This window comes from Rana temporaria, chromosome 3 (assembly GCF_905171775.1).
Source record: "Rana temporaria chromosome 3, aRanTem1.1, whole genome shotgun sequence".
NCBI lineage: Eukaryota > Metazoa > Chordata > Amphibia > Anura > Ranidae > Rana > Rana temporaria.
In genome coordinates this window covers 196,512,010-196,523,424 of record NC_053491.1, presented here as the reverse complement: position 1 = coordinate 196,523,424, position 11,415 = coordinate 196,512,010, and the positions used below count along the sequence as shown (strand labels likewise).

Genomic DNA, 11,415 nt, shown 5'->3' with positions numbered 1-11,415 from the left:
GCACACTCTGCATGTCCACCCCGAGGGCTCCTGCGTTAATCGCGCGATAAAAATATTGACGGCGTTAACATGGGTTTGCGTTAACGCCATTAATATCGCGTTTAACGCACAGCCCCAATATATATATATATATCACCTAGTATATACTGTACATTAGATCCTTCAATTCTGAAAATTCATTCAATGGATGTATAATGAGCATCTAGCTCCCATGTAAAAAGGCCATGTATTTATGATCACAGGTTCATATTTATGTACTGAAATATTGACTAAAAATAGCACAAATGTGCCGTTGATTATTTTAGAAGTATCAAAATAGACAAGATGAAATTTTATTAACTACCATCGTAAAATTACACATTATACAATGCAGTTTAGGTCTTTATTACTGAAAAAGAAAAAGAAAGCTATGAAACACCACAACAATTTAAACTTTCACTTTGCATTGTCACCATTTTAGAGAACCCTTGCTATCTGGCACTTTATGAATAAGTGATATTTGGTCGCAATAAAACAAATAAATGAAAGGACATTTCACACATAAAGAAGGGTTTGTCTAGGTGTGAGTTTTCTAAGAAAACAAAGACAAACATATCAGCACAGAAAATCTGTCGTGTAAAATAGCTGAAGAACAAGGCAACACAAGATGCAAATCAAAGCATGCAAAACTTGAGCAGTCGGGTGGAAATTGCTCTTTCCATTTTTAAATAACTACATTTCCCAGGCCTTGTCTAGTACAAAAACGGTGGTAATTTCCATGCAACTGTACAAACCTTAAAACAAAAAAAAAAGGTTAGATCATCTTGGGACAATTCTAATTAAACTAATTTGCATAGCCACATTGCAAAATACAAGTACTCAATAATAATAATAATAATATATACTGTATTCAGCTGCTGTGTTACACTGCAATCATTTTGGGTCCTATTCACAACATTTAGGTAATAATTGAAGTGCTACAGGTTGAATGCAAAGTATCCCTTAGTCTATGCATGCACTGAAATTTGGCACTCAGAACTGATCATGGTAAACAGTACATTCTGTAAAATGCAAACACTTCACTAAAATACATCTTTAGAGAATATAAAATGAAGAGGCTTGCTGGATGATGATTACATAGAGAAGAACCATTTAGATGCCAAGTTACACAGGTTGGCTTCTAACCACCCAGTCTTGAATAGGATCAGTTACTCTCTTTAAGACCTTAAACTGGACCATCATTACATTTGCAGTGAGCGCCATTATGGCTGTAATTAAATTGATTTAAAGTAATTTAACCCTTCCCAAATAATCACCTCTATTGGCTTGACTCCGTATTTACCTGCTATGTCAATTCAAGAGATTCCTCTTATTTCTCTAAATTTCGACAGAAGAACCATCTGAATTTACAAGTAAAATTAATAATTGTCAAGATGTGACTTCAGAAAAACAAACCAGCATGTAACTTAGCCCTAAAACTGAATCTGTGAACTAATTTGCATTGCACTGTAAAGGCTCATAATCCGACACCACACACAGTCAAGACGTCCCTAGAACTTTCCACCAGTGAGTAAAGACTAATTGGCTTTTAGCACTCTGAAGTGAACAGTAGAATGGCTGCAGAAACTGTAAAAGGAGAAAACATTTGAATAAATAAGTCAATTAGCATAATTAATCAATGTAAAATAATTTAACAAATACCACATTGTTATCGCCATACATAATCTAGGATTGTTTTCTAGATTTGTAGCACACAATCATAACAGGACCACCTTTAACACCAGAGCACAAATCTGTACAACATTTTCAGAAACTCCATTCATGACTCTTTTTCATGAAAGCAATGGCAGAACAAGAGGAATTCAAATCAAAAAAAGAGTTTGTCAGAAAGAAAGTGCTAATGCTGAGCTATCGTTTCTTGCTCCCTGTAGTGCCATTGGAAGGCTTGTTGAAACTTCTGCTCATATGTGGGAAATTTACTGTTGGGGTTCTATTGTTTGGCCCATATAACCCTAGATTCCTAGCAGCAGTAGATTTTCTTAGTGGCTTAACGCTTGGGAAAGGAGTGAAAACATGTCCCCTTGATGACTTTGATAAAGTTCCACTTTCACTGGAGGAGCTGTTAGAATCAGAAGGTGTTTGCTGTACAGACTGGATGATCTCAGACGTGTCCTTGGTTTCATCAATGGAGCTCAGCTCCAGTGCTTCTAGTTTGCTCTGTACAACAGTCACATTTGCATTTTCATCCTGGAAAACAGGCTCTGGAGAGTGTCCATCAACCTTCATAACTGTCCTTTCTGAGCCATTTTCCACTTCTGCTATTGAGTCAGCAATCTCTGCAATGACCTCGCTTTCTTTGGTGGCATCAACCTGATCTTTTGGGACTTCATTTTGCTCCTCTATAAGTCCAATTGTATCCCCATAGCCAAGCTGACTTTTTGACCTTGCAATGTTCTTTCTATGAACTCTGATGTGGGTTCGCCATGGAGAATTCAGCTTGCCTTTGGCTTCTTCATTGGGTAAGATCATAGATTTGGAGGTTGGTAACTGCACAACAGTGTTTTTCGAAGACCTGTTTACTTGCTTCAACTTCTTGCCAAGTAACAGGTGGTTCATAACAGGGGAATGATTAACCTGTGATGACAATATACTGTTTACCGGACCTTTATCTAAAATAAAAGGAAAATTAAAAGAATGTAAGAATTTTAACCACACCAACCGTTTCATTCATCAACACTAGGCATCACAGTTAACCTGGACATTATCCTTTCACTGAAAATTGAAAAGTGAATCAGTAAAGCTGACCATACACGAGCAGATCATCATTAAAAAAATATATATTTTCAGAACATTTATTAAATTTTCTAATTATTAAAGGGGTCATATATATTTTCAGAACATTTATTCAATTTTCTAATTATTAAAGGGGTCAAATCAACATATAAAAAATCAAAGCAGCAAGAAGTAATTTGTTTCTCGATTGAACACATTTTTAAAAGCAAATGTGTTTTTTGTTCAGGAAAGTCCAATAAAGTCAAAATAAAACACTAAAAGCATTCATTAAGTCTTCGAATGGACAGAATTTTTGTATGAATGTTCATTCGGAAAATCTACTAGTATAGGACAAGCTTCCAGTGTACCAGACTGGAACAGTTAAAGGCCATGTATCCACTCCCACTTCCGTGTAAGACCGCCACATCCCATCTACAAAACTTCCGGCCCAGTATTTGTAGCTGCTGACTTAAAGTGGAGGTTCACCCTAAATCTCAACTTGAGCTTATCCAGAACAGCTCATTAAGAACATCGACATTTTGCTATCCATAATTTTTACTAGCATATAAATACCTTGCATCTGTTAATTGCAGACACTTCCGGGTATCCCTCCCGCGGGAGTGGGCGAGTCTCTTCCAATTCTCAGCACCCCAGTGTTTGCGGTGACTAGTTAGCAATGTCTCCTGGGAGCACAGTTCCCTGCTTCCCAGGAGACTAATTCCCGGAAGTTTTTGCTTGTGGGCTTCACGCTGCCCACAAGCAAAATGGAAAATGCCACCAGGAAGTTTTATAAACTATTCTTTGCTGCCGAATGAGACTGCGGAGGAGTAGGAAGCTTAAACATGTGAGTACAAGCTTGCCTACATTAAAACACTTAAATTAGCATAAAAAAAAAAAAAAAACGACGGACCCCCGCTTTAATTTTTTCACCCGGGCTGGAACTCCACTTTAAACACTCCCTCTAGTGGACGCATGGCAAACTGCAGGGATCACCCATTGGAGCACTTTAGGCTGCTCTGTAATTTTCAGCACAACTTTGCGCTGGCTACAGAAACCTCTTTCTTTAAGCGGACTCATAAAGCAAGAGGCATGTCATGTTAAAAAAAAAAAAAAAAAGCTTCAGCCCTCTCAGAGCGATCAGCTGGGGTCTATGTAATGCAAGTCTTTAAGTTCAGTATTAGCCCAACAGTGGAGGCTTTTTCGTATATAAAATTTGCTTTTTATTTTACTTATTTTGCAGCTGGAAATACTTCCCTTCTCCCATGCATAATTGGTTATCATTATCAGATACAAACAACAATACATAGTTATTTAATTATAGTAACAAGATACTTTTTTAATAAACACGCAACAACGTATACAACACCCCTTACCACTAAGAATAGATTATACAGAAATGTAAATAGATTATAAGCACTTCACCATGTTGAAGAAGAAAAGGAAAGATTTAACAAATATATATGTGAAAAAAAAGATATCCAACATTTAAAGTTTTTGATTTGATTTTTTAAATAAAAAACCATCACCAATCAGTGAAACATTGCTGCAGACAATATTACTTAACCAGACACTGTATTTAACATAAATAAAAGTTGAGTCATGAAATAAGTACAGGGGTTGCCACTGCTGGCCTCCTTTAAATGCTTCTGTCTGGTTTCATTACTTTAAAGTCACAGATCCAAAACAAGTATGCTGTAAATGAACGTCAGAATTCCTCATCTCTTGTTTTAGGTCAGTGGCTCAAAAAGAAGAAAAGGCCAGAAATGGCAGCCCCAGTGATTTTCTCATGATAGCTGTATTTTAAGCAACTAGATTTTAAATGTCCACGTAGTAAGTTTTGTATAGAAAAATATAAGCAGCAAGATAGTAATTTAGCATTTTCAAGGGGTGATTTACAATAAAACATGCATGGTAATTCTTAATGGAGCAGGGACACCCTCAGAGTTACAAGTCAACAGATGAGTAATATTAGCTGGCAGGCATGCTTTCTTGCCAATATGTGCAGGTAGGTACTGTATCTCTGGAGGCATGAATCAAGAAACCAGCCAGACATTCTCCCGGCACTGATCTTATCTCAGGGGAATGATAAATAATGTTAAAAAATAATTAATGACTATTCACCCCTCCCAATAAATGAAAGAATTATTAGCCGCTTTAAGTGATAGATGTTGTCTGGCTGTGCCAAAACTGACCACATCAGCCAATGTGTCATGTCTATGGATCCCTTAACTTACAACAAGTCTGATTCCAGCACAGATACTTCTGGAATACAGCTAATGTGGCTATATTCTAAGACTGCAATTATTCCTCCCTCTCTTTTGGTCTAAATACAAGTATCTGAATCATGAGACCATCTGAACATTAGTCAACTAAATGTAGGTAACCCAAGAAGAAAATAGACCAAAGAAGTGGTCCACAGCCAGACTGATTTGACCATTCAGCTGCTCTGTAGAGACATTATTATCTACAATGTATATACACATTCGTGTATGGGCTAAACTAAGTTTTCTATTGTAGTTAACAATGACCATGCTTCATTAAAGGATGACCGTGCATGTTAGAAACAGAAAACAAAACCTCCATAAAATAGGAACTTTTTTAAATACCATTATTCAGCTGATCCCTGGGATCAAACAAAATCCCAGGATCCCTTTCTTCTTCGAGTCCTAAGTTTACAGAAAAAAAAAATACAATGTACATTAATGAATATTAAGAAAAATAAAAAATAGGTGCACTTTGCCACAGTTTGCCTTTAGGACATCAGCTTAGCAGGTATGGATAAATGCAAACATACAGTATACCATACAGTGCCTTGCAAAAGTATTCACCCCCCCCCCTTGGCTTTTTACCTATTTTGTTACATTACAGCCTTTAGTTCAATGTTTTTTTAATCTGAATTATATGTGATGGATCAGAAGACAATAGTCTACGTTGGTGAAGTAACATTAGAAAAGCAGAGTTAGTTTCTTACCGGTAACTCCGTTTCCAGTAGTCTTCCAGGGCAGCCCTTGAGAGATGGAGCTCCTTCTCACAAACAGGAAACACATTGCCATTCATTTTCTTTAAGAGGCGGTCCCTCAGGTCCCTGGTCAGTCATCCACGAGAACCGAAGGACAGAATCTGAAACGACATAATACACAACACAACCCCACAAGGTTAGACATTTTAGGGTGGGATTGCGCTGCCCTGGAAGACTACTTGAAACAGAGTTACCGGTAAGAACTAACTCTGCTTTTCCCCCAGTCGTCTTCCAGGTCAGCTCTTGGGAGAATAACCAAGAACTCACCAGATTTAGGGTGGGACAACAGCTTGGGGGACTTTTCTACCAAAAGCCTGATCCTGGCTGGAAATCAGATCCAGCCTGTAATGCTGAACAAAGATCGAGAATCTTGACCAGGTTGCAGCCCTGCAGATTTGTTCTGGAGTGGCTCATGCCTTTTCTGTCCATGAGGCTGCTGAAGCCCTTGTTGAGTGAGCCTTTAGGTCTTTTGGCGGTGTTATCTCCATAAAACTGTAGCACTCTAGTATGGCTGCCTTGATCCATCTGGCTATCGTCTTTTTGGAGGTTTGTTTACCCTTCAGTTGGCCTGCGTACAGTACAAACAGAGCATCTGATGTTCTGAATAAGTTAGTAACTTCTAAATACTGAAGTAAACACCTTCTGACATCAAGAAGACTTAGTTCCTGTTCTTTGCTGTTGTTTGGTGAACTGCAAAACGAAGGTGGGACTACATCCTGGGACTTATGAAAAGTTGACATCACTTTTGGAGTAAATCCCAGATCTGTTTGAAAGGCAATTCGATCATCAAGAATCTTTAGAAAAAGATTTCTAACAGATAGAGCCTGTATTTCTCCTATCCTACTTGCCGTTGTGAGGTCTACGAGGAAAACCGTTTTAAGCGTCAGCAGGCGTAAAGATGTATCTTGCAGCGGCTCGAAGGGATGTTTGATGATCCCCCTGAGCACCACGACAAATCCCATGTGGGACATTTTTGTGTCTTGGGCGTTTTGTATTTTGCCAATGCCCTTCAGAAACGAGAGAGAGTCCTCTTGTAGTGTCCGTTCCAGATACACCGACAGCGCTGCTATATGAACCTTCAGTGTACTGAGCACTAGCCCTTTATCAGCGCCCTGCTGTAAAAATTCAAGGATGGGTGTATCCATCTTTTGTCTTTTGTTTTCCGTGCACCAACTGTTAAACTTCCTCCAGGTTTTTCTGTAGATGGCTCTGGTGTTTGGCTTCCTAGAGCTCAGAAGCGTTGCCACCACTGTATCCGAGAGTCTTTTTGATCTCAAGATGTGTTCCTCAGTAACCAGGCCGCTCATTTGAAACTTTGTTTTAGGCCTGTCAGGGGTCGCCGACACATCAGGTCTTTCCTGTGAGGAAGAAGCCACGGCTCTTCTGCCGAGAGACTGAGGAGTTGAGAGAACCAGGTTCTCTTGGGCCAGTATGGTGCGATCAATATAAGGTTTTATCTGTTCCTGTAGGAACTTCTTCACCACCCGTGAAATCAGATGAACCGGAGGAAAGGCATAGCATATTTTGAAATTCCAAGGATTTTGGAGAGCGTCTAGCCCTAGAGGCTGATCTTGCTGGTTTAGCAAGAAGAAACGCTTCACCTGGGCATTCTTCCGAGAGGCAAACAGGTCTATGTTTGGAACTCCCCAGTGGGCTGTAATTTCCCTGAACACTTCCGGGTGTAATACCCATTCCTCTTGGGAGAGCCCCTGGCAGCTGAGGAAGTCCGCTACTTGGTTGTCTTCCCCTTTTAGATGAACTGCTCCCAGTGACAGCAGGTTCCCTTTCTGCCCATCGGCATATCTGATTGGAGATGTGGATTAGGGAGGGACTTCTTGTGCCCCCTTGCTTGTTCACATAAGCCAGTGCTGTGGCGTTGTCCGATAATATCAGGATGTGACGACTTCTTAGCTTGTTTTGGAGGAATTCTATGGCCTTGGCTATCACCATAAGCTCTCTCCAGTTTGAAGATGCCTGGGCTTCTTTCTGGGACCATCTCCCCTGAGCAGGTTGCCCTGCTAGGTGAGCTCCCCAACTGCTTGCGTCTGTGGTCAGTTTCCATGAGATCGGAAATGACCAAGCCAGACACCGATTTAAATTCGTGTGGACCCTCCACCACCACAGCGACCTCGTCACAGATGTTGGGAGATATAACGTCCTGTCCAAATCTTCTCTTTTATTTTTTTAAATAAATATTTGTAGGGGCCTTAGATGGTATTTTGCCCATTGGACTGCTGGTATTGATTATGTCATCAGACCCAGAACCGACATCGGCTCCCTCATGTATATCGGGAGGTTGTTCTGTACAGAACTCAACCTCTTGATGAGGCCTTGAATCTTCTCCTATGGTAGGTATGGAGTTGAGCAGATATCCCAGGAACCGGATGTTCGGAGTGGTGCACAGATTGGACTTTTCTATGTTCAAGATCCAGCCCAGAGACTTAAGCCATAGTTGCGCTTCTGTAAGGTCTTTTACCAGCTGTGCTTCTGATGGAACTACGAATAGTAGGTCATCTAGATATGGTACAACGGTCATCTTTTTCAACCTTAGAGGGGCCAGAGCTTCCGCTAATACTTTGGTGAATATCCTTGGTGACAAGTATAGCCGAAAGGAAGAGCTCTGCTCTGGAAGTGGTATTCCTTTCCCTTCATTTCCACCGCTAACCTTAGATATCTCTGGGACTCTTCTCGTATGGGAATGTGGAGATATGCATCCCTGAGATTCATGGTTGCAATGAACGTTTCTGGTTGCAGGATGTTTTTGACCGAGAATATGGATTTCATGCAAAAAAAATTGTATTGTATCGCTTGGTTCAAGGGCTTTAGATTTAGTATCAATCAAAACTTCCCGGAAAGGTTTTTTGATCACAAACACATGAGAGTAAAAACCTCTTCTTTTTTTCCCTTCTCTGGGACTGGAGTAAGGACCTTCTGGTCCACCATCTCCCCTAGCAACAGTGGAAGGGCCTTGGCTTTTTCTGGATCCCTGGGAAGTTTCGTTAATAGAAATCTCTCTGGAGGGTGACAACTGAATTCCAGGGAGTAGCCCCTTGCGATGATATCCAAAATAAATTGTCTTCTGCCATTGAGGTATGAAGGCAGCCAGTCTTCCCCCTACTGGTACTCTGTTGTCATTGTTTGGTGGTTTGGTTCGAAGAGCCAAGGAGGACATTAGGTTTTCCTTTGTGACCTGTCCAGTTTTTCTTAGGGTAATCTTTCTTCTCTTCTTGGGGACGTTTTCTTCGTCCACCAAAAAAAACTTTTTTGTGGAGGCATGCGCTTTTCAGCAGGAAAGTTTTTTTTCCCTGTCCGCTGTTCTTTCTAAGGCTTTGTCTAGGCCTGATCTGAACAGAACGTCCCCAGTAAATGAGAGATTGCATAACCTCATTTTGAATGCAGAGTCCCCTGTCCATATTTTCAACCTAAAAATCGCACGTCTGGCTGTGACAGCTAGTCCTCCTGACCTTGCTGCTAGTTTGACGGAATCTGTGGATGCGTCCGCAATGTAGCCAACTGCCTTGGAGAGAACCGGAAGAGTCTTCAGAATCTCCTCCCTAGGCGTTCCATTCTTAATATGGTCTTGCAATTGGGATAACCAAAATTCAAGATTTCTTGCCACGCAAGTGGTGGCAAGCGCTGGCTTTAGGCTGGTGACACTTGTCTCCCAAGCTCTCTTTAAGATAATGTTGCCCCTTTTATCCATGCCATCTTTAAGGTGTCCCATATCTTTGAAGGCTAAAGAAGATTTTTTAGAAACCTTTGAAATTGGCGCATCCAATTTAGGATTTTTGTTCCATACTTCCTGTGGATTGTCACTGAAAGGAAACTGCTTCTTGTGACTGGCCGCAAAGAAGGGTTTCTTTTCTGGGTTCTGACCATTAATTTTTCATGGTGTCTGACATCACCGGATGAACTGGGAACACTTTGGATTTTTTTTCCCTTAAACCTTGGTACATCATGTCATGTTTGGAAGGAAATTTCGTATATGGCCCCAAGCAAATCCTCTAGAGACAATTTGTACTTGGGTCCATTCCTTTCTTCTCTCCCATTTTCCTGTTTTGATTCTGAGCGGTCGGTGGCCATAACGCTAACTGCGCTGCTGCCCGCTCGCTCCCTCACCGTCTCCTGCGACCCGGAGGTGACTTCTGATCTAGGTAAGGCTATAGGAGAGGAACTTCCAGAAGCAATTGCTGGAGGTTTAACCACTGCGATGAATTTTTGGAGATCCTTAAAGTTGGTAGCCATATCATCCCTCACAGGTCCAAAAATTTTTGCATACACTGCATCTGACTGTTTTTTCACTAGTCTGTCAATGCATATTTGGCATAGCGGTTCTGTGTATTCCAAAGGCATTTTGGTTGAACACTTTGCACACTGCTTTCTGGGAGTGGGCTTTTCTTTAGTCGGTTTAACCTGCCAAAAAGACAAAGAAAAAAAAGACAGGGGAACGCATGGTGGTGAGACCACTGCACACTCCACCACAACAGTACTACAGTGCACACCCAGTGACACTAGTAACCCCTGTAAGTCCCAGCTTGCTAGTTAACCACCATTACAATGAACACAAAGGTCACCCACTGGTGCCTACCTGTGTCCTGCTGGTGCCTTTGCCTCCTGGAGCCTGGGCTTATGGAATACCATCTTCGTCTTGCATCCTGGAAAACTTGTGGCATCCATGCTGTAGCCTGCAGCCGCGTCCATGCTAATAGCACCAGCCGGCCATTCAAATTTCCCGCACCGTTAAGGGGATGGACCAGCTCCCCGGCGCACGCCGATGACATCATTCCGCCCCGGAAATTACGCACCATGTCTCCCGGGGAAAGCGGCGCTCAGCCGCGGGTACATGCCCCCCGTTGATGCCGCCAAGGGAACAATGTGTCGGCGCCTTTCTCCACGCCTGGGCACAGGAGAAATTTTAATCCGGTATACCCCCTGCCCGCAGCCTAGGGAGGGTTGCCCGTGGCCACATCCCGTACTCCTCCACGCCAACACACCGGCTCCGGTAAGGTCTCCTTGACCCCCTGCTGCTCAGAGGCTCCACTACTCTTTCCATGCAATGCTGTAGCCTGCAGCCTGTGCACCAAAACCTGCTGCCCCAGCCGGACCCCTGCCCTGTTCAGCCTCTCAGAGATGGAGCCCCTTCAGGTCCTCTGGCAACATGTCTCCTCTGGACGGAGGAAACACTAAGACTGACCAGGGACCTGAGGGACCACCTCTTGAAAAAAAATGAATGGCATTGTGTTTCCTTTTTGTAAGGAGGAGCTCCATCTCTCAAGGGCTGACCTGGAAGATGACTGGGGGAAAAATATATACATAAAACTATTTTTCAGAAATAAAAAAATGATAATTGGCATGTGCGTATGTGTTCTGAAGCCCATAAAAAGCTCTGGTGCAACCAATTACCTTCAGAAATCACATAATTAGTAAAATGATGTCCACCTGTGTGCAATTCAAGTGTCACATGTTCTGTCATTACATATACACCCACCTTTTTGAAAGGCCCCAGAGACTGCAACACCTAAGCAAGAGGAACCACTAACCAAACATTGCTATGGAGACCAAGGAACTCTCCAAACAAGTAAGGTCCAATGTTGTTGAGAAGTACGAGTCAGGATTAGGTTATAAAAAAAAAATCCAAATCTTTG

At 41.8% G+C, this 11,415-nt stretch overlaps 1 protein-coding gene across 6 annotated transcripts in view; it reads right to left on the bottom strand.

Annotated features, from left to right (window-relative positions):
• Positions 1-313: 313 nt before the first annotated feature.
• Positions 314-11,415, bottom strand: part of TBC1D30 (TBC1 domain family member 30) — a 113,178-nt gene continuing 102,076 nt past the window's right edge. For 4 of the 6 annotated variants that reach the window (XM_040344080.1, XM_040344078.1, XM_040344079.1 and 1 more), the window contains 2 exons: positions 5,358-5,417; positions 314-2,648 (listed from right to left, as the gene is read on the bottom strand). In XM_040344080.1, coding sequence (XP_040200014.1) covers positions 1,888-2,648; positions 5,358-5,417 — 821 coding nt within the window. In that variant the 3' untranslated portion in view covers positions 314-1,887. The remainder of the gene's footprint in view (positions 2,649-5,357; positions 5,418-11,415) is intronic. The other 2 variants (XM_040344081.1, XM_040344083.1) reach the window with 1 other exon arrangement.